Genomic DNA, 5,404 nt, shown 5'->3' with positions numbered 1-5,404 from the left:
CAGTTTCATAGAGCCAACATTGCAAGTGCGTACTCAATGGCGTTAGATAAGCCAGCCCTTTATTAGGAGTATAGTGCTTTGTTTATAGTTCTACGCTCGAGGGATGTCCTAAAGAGATGAGTCTTCAGTCTGCGCCGGAGATGTGAAGCTTTCTGCGTGTGCCTGATTTGCAATGGGAGCTCGATTCCACCCATTTTGGAGCCAGGAATAGCAAACCCACGTGTTTTGCTGATGGGGGAACTTGGGTCCCTCGCAGGTGCGGGGTGCAGTGAGCTGTTTGGGCTGATGCAGGGCGAGTGCACAGTGCGGTGTATGGTTTAACCATGTCCTGGATGTAGGAAGGGCCAGATCCATTCGCAGCATGGTACACAAGTACCAGTGTCTTGAAGTGGATTCTAGCAGTTACTGGAAGCCAGTGAAGGGAGCGGAGGAGCCGTCGCCCTCTTATATTCGACATTGAGTCAATTATTTACATTTTGGTGAGATACTTATTTTAAGAATCCTATAAGAACATTTCCGGTAGATGCAAGATTCAAATTGTTCTGTTGCATTATTATTATTACAGTATATTTTACAGTTCTGTCAAATAAAGGTTTTGTTGATAATTGATAAACGATCAGGGACTAACCTAATCTACACCTGATAACATAACTCGTAAGTGTCAATTTGAATGAACATTGTTGCCATGACATTCCCTAACAGTGCTGGTCCCGGGTGTACAGTAGATACTTTTAATCCTACTTGCCACCAGGATCCCGTTATCATTTGTCTTATTTAATTTATTTGTCAAGTTTGTGTAAGATGTTAAACTCCATTGCTTTAACAAATATTGTTGATTTCCACTTGTTTAGGTAAAGAGGAAAGAACCTCAGGAGCTTCAAGAGGGAGACATGAAGAGGCCACGGCCCTCGACCCCACCAGACGAGGATGACGAAGGTTTGTTGAGCTCATTTTCAACATTGTAAAGATTGGTTTGATTTAAAGGGCCTGCTGCATTTAACTCTCAAACTGATGTATTGTTTTCAGCTCGTGCGGGGAGAATGCCAGAGGCAAGCAGACATGGAGCTGAAAGAGACAACAAGAGGAGGAAAAAGAAGCCAAGAAGTCGTAAACCTTGGGAGCTCGGCAGCGAGGGAGAGGAAACATCTGATGGCTCCTCCACTGAAAAGGTTTGGGTTGTTATCTCTTATTGTAAGCAAACAAAAAATCAAGAGCACATAAACAAACCAGAGGTATGCTTAAATGAGACATTTCAAAACCCGTTTACATCAAATGTATTCACTAAAACAGCAGACTGAGCATTGAATTATAACATATCTTTGTATTAACGTATTCAGCTTGTGCGTGGTATTGATTTCAAATGTGTTTTGTGTTATCAGGTTTGTTAAGAATTGTGTTCTCACTCTAGATGGCAGCATTTCACTGTGATATATTAGTTTTGTAACTATAATCCTTTTTATTTGTAGGAGGATGAAGAGGGAAGTGAAAAGGCATCTGATGGTAAATCACAATCTTATTACAATACATTTACTTCTGTTTACTTTCAGTTAAAGGTCATAAGGATCCCAAATATCTTCTTTTCTTTTTTTTAGATGATGCCCTTAGTGCTGATAGTGACGATGAGAGCCTCTCCTCGTCCTCTGACGGCTCTTCATCTTCAGGATCTACATCTTCATCTTCCTCTGAAGATGAGGATGAAGAGGAAGGAGAGAGGGCTGAGAGCGAAGGGCCAGACTCCATGGATGATTCGACCATGGACAGCACAAGTGAAAAACATGGCAGGTATGGAGTTTGAAACGTTGTGTTTATTCCATGTCTGATATCTGTCCATTCCACAAATACGATTAGTCTATTTTATTCAATTGACTGCACGTTTCATCGTCAATGTCACTGGCTTCAAATGTATTTCTTCTTTTCTTTCCAGGGAAAATAATGCAGGTGCTTTTTCAAAGGCAGAAGTCAAAACAGGTTGGTCAAAAGTCCTCCTCAACATCGATAAAAACTGCATACCACATTATCCAATGCAAAAACAACAACTATCACTACCATAGGTTAAAGGCACAATTAGTAGAATATGTCGCTTTTTGTTTGTAACTAGAAAACACAAGTAGGCAATTTTATATGCATCTTTTGTTGCTTTATTGTATGAGTTTAAACATTGTTTTTAATACAATTCCTACTCATTGTGCCTTTTACTCTTTGTTATTGCTCTAAAAAGTTTGGATCGGTCTCTCAAAACTCATATTTGTTCTCTCAGGTGAAACCAGGGACAGCAAGCCAGATACAAAAACAGCACCCAGCAAGCGTCCTCCATCGCCCCCGTACCCACGGCCTTCGTCCCCTATTGTTCTTGTGCCCCCTCTCAAGAAACGCAGGAAGACTGTCTCTTTCTCCACAGGCGAGAACGACAGCAAAATGCAGCTGCCGACTGCACCCGTATCTCCATCTCCCTCCCAACTGTCAGGTGAATCTCCCTTTTTCTCCCCTGGGAGGCACCCAGACTCTCCCGTCACCGCTTCTCCATCACCCACATCTCGTCCCTCTAAGGGCATCCAACTGCTTCCCTTTGCCTCCAAACCAGGTGAAGGCAATGCCCTCATTGTGCCCCCGTCTGTATACCAAGATTTGGATGAATCCAAAAAGGGACCCCCTGCTTCTCCTCAGACCCCCCCTATCAAATCCCCTGGGAAACGGGGTACAGGAAAAGATTCCCCCAAATCTCCCATCCCTCCTGGTATGGTGTGCCGCACTGTGCAGAACCTGCCATTGGACCACGCCTCTCTGTGCAGGATGGCCTTCGAGGAGGCCCCTCCGAACCATCCCGGCAACAAACGGTCCAGAGGCAGGCCTCGGACCACCAGCTTGTCTGCGTCCTCCAGTCACTCCCTCAGAGAGGAAGACGAGGATGAGGAAGAAAGTGAACAGAGGTTGAGACTCAGAGAGCAGCTTGGGGCATCGAGCCTCCTGCAGCTGGCCTCGGCTTCAACCACTGACCTCTCCGTGTTGGCTGACGTTGCTTTGAAAATGGACCCTGACACCGGGGACTCGGAGGAGACGGAGACATCTGACGAGGCAGAAGAGCAGAAGATGGAAGGTGATCTCCTCTCCTCAGAGTCTCTGGCCCGGGTAATGAGCCAAGAGGGTATATTTGTCATTACGGAACACAACTACTGCAAACCTCCTGTTCTCACAGTACCGTCCGGTACCAAAAGGACTTCCTCCAAACAAGACCCCTCAGTCTTGCTTCCAGCAGACCTTAACAATATTTCTGGGGTGCTTGAAGCGCCAGAGGAGGTCATTGGAGAAGCCCTTTCATCCAGAGGAGATAAAGGGGAATTCTTATCCACAATGGGAGTGCTTTGTGAGTCTGAGGGTGCAGGCCAGGCCGCATCTCTACCGCCATCGTCAAAGAAGAAGGCCATAGCTGGGAAAGGTCTTGAACTTGAAAAGGATATGAGCAAAAAGTGGAGAAGGAAAGACAAAGAAAACCTCGAGCTTCAGAACACGCAAAAACAGAAGGAGCAGCCAGGAAGCAAGAAACAGAGGAAGCGGAAACTAGAGGTGCGTGCAGCTTCTGCTTTGTTCCTGTAAAAGTGTTCTGAGGTCTTTACTGTAACCAGCGTGTCATCATTTACAATCTGTCAGTGTGTGTGACACAAAAGAAGTGACTCATTTGTTGTTCCAGGTTTAATGATGGCACATATTTCTCTTTTTTTCTTCCTGTGTGTCACGTGCACAAAATCTCCCATCCTCATAAAAAGATAGTATTGGCCTTTATACCAACATCCTGCAGAACTACAGAGTTAAGAGTTAATCAAAAAGAAAACTGATGGCATAACAGACACACATAACATTTGTATTTCCAGCATTGTATTCGTTGTGGATTCTGGCCTGATGATGTTTTTGTCGTAGCTGGAAGGAACGTGGCCCTGTTCCTTTATACAAGCAAACGAATCAGTCACATCAGTCTTAGTTTTTTCATTAAATTTGTTCAAACTTGCTGCTGTGAGAAAGTAGCTCGGCCTCCAGCACACCTGGTCGATGACTTATTTGGCCATTTGCTTCTGGCTGGAACCAGGCCGGTTTTGCAGCATGCTTTTAAAAAGAATTACTGTAAAACAAAGATATAGGGTTAAATCAATGTGTCATCTTCTGAGTCAAACAGATTTTTCTTGGGATCAATCTAGTAACATTTCATTGGTATTCATATTGCTCATCTCTGCTACCATGACTCATAAACATAATAACAATAACAACATCTCCTTCTGTGCAGGACTCGGAAGAAGAGGTGGATGTTGAGGAGCTTGAGTCTGGGGAGCTTTCCAGCTCAGACACAGAGGACGATATGGTTGAAGACGTTAGGAAGAGCGAGCGTCTCTTCCTGCAGGAGGCCGGGGTAACATCGTCCCAGCGCTGGCCCAAACCTGCCCCTGCATCCGAGCCATCAGCCATTAAGTATGACAACCGCAGTGAGTTTGAGCAGATGACCATCCTGTATGATATCTGGAACACGGGTCTGGACGGCGAGGACTTGAGTTTGCTGAAGAAGACTTATGAGAAGCTGTTACAGGACAACCACAGCTCGGACTGGCTCAACGACACCCACTGGGTCAATCACACCAATATCCTTTTCTATTACTCACTCCTGCATTATGTATGGTTGGCGTTGAAATGAACCCCAGTTACTAGGGGTGCACCGAATGGGAAATTCTTGGCCGAAACCGATACCGAAAATAGGAAACAGTTGGCCGAAAACCGAATGCCGAAAGGCCGAAAATGATTAATAGAAATATATATATATATATATATATATATAATGTATACATTTTTTACCAATGTTGTTCAGCTGCCTGATTATGGAAAAATAAATGATTATGGCAAAACTTAACTTAACTTAACTTAAATAATAATCACTATTATGGGGTCCATAAAACATTGTATCAGCACTTTTGAATATACTGTCTGTATAGTATATAGTCAGTGCATTTCTTCTTCATCTGATAAGTGTACTCTGATCTAGGATAATGTACTTCATATATTACTTGTAGTATTACTCCAGTATATAGTGATTCAGACAAAGCCAGTGCTTTAACATGTAACTGCATAACATCTAGGCAGTGGGCCTACAACACTAAATTGATAGATTACTTGCTAAATATAATAAGTCACTGTTATAAGGTATATCCTAGGCCTTCATACCAATACATACATATAACTGATATGCAGCCTTTATACACATTGTCCATGCATATTTAATAGATGTGCTGTAAACTAGTTACTGGGTAATTTAAATTCAGGTAATATGTATTTGCTCCATTGTAACTATTACAATATGATAATATTTACAATTGTAATGTCTAAGAATACTGTGATATAAGGCCTGTTACTGTCTTACTATCTATAG

The 5,404-nt window shown here is 43.2% G+C and overlaps 2 protein-coding genes across 4 annotated transcripts in view; both read left to right on the top strand.

The window, feature by feature from the left end:
• Positions 1-5,404, top strand: part of ep400 (E1A binding protein p400) — a 186,060-nt gene that overhangs the window by 179,606 nt on the left and 1,050 nt on the right. The gene's annotated exons all lie outside the window — the stretch shown is intronic.
• On the top strand, positions 850-3,022 carry LOC104943658 (uncharacterized). Its single transcript, XM_010769113.1, has 6 exons — positions 850-936; positions 1,027-1,169; positions 1,467-1,500; positions 1,593-1,782; positions 1,925-1,968; positions 2,258-3,022. The coding sequence occupies exons 1-6, from the start codon at positions 928-930 to the stop codon at positions 2,930-2,932; spliced, it is 1,095 nt and encodes a 364-aa protein (XP_010767415.1). The 5' UTR covers positions 850-927; the 3' UTR covers positions 2,933-3,022.

This window comes from Notothenia coriiceps, unplaced genomic scaffold (assembly GCF_000735185.1).
Source record: "Notothenia coriiceps isolate Sejong01 unplaced genomic scaffold, NC01 NC01_scaffold00000339, whole genome shotgun sequence".
NCBI classification, from domain to species: domain Eukaryota; kingdom Metazoa; phylum Chordata; class Actinopteri; order Perciformes; family Nototheniidae; genus Notothenia; species Notothenia coriiceps.
Note: the sequence above shows the minus strand (reverse complement) of the source record. Positions and strands in the feature narration are given on the sequence as shown.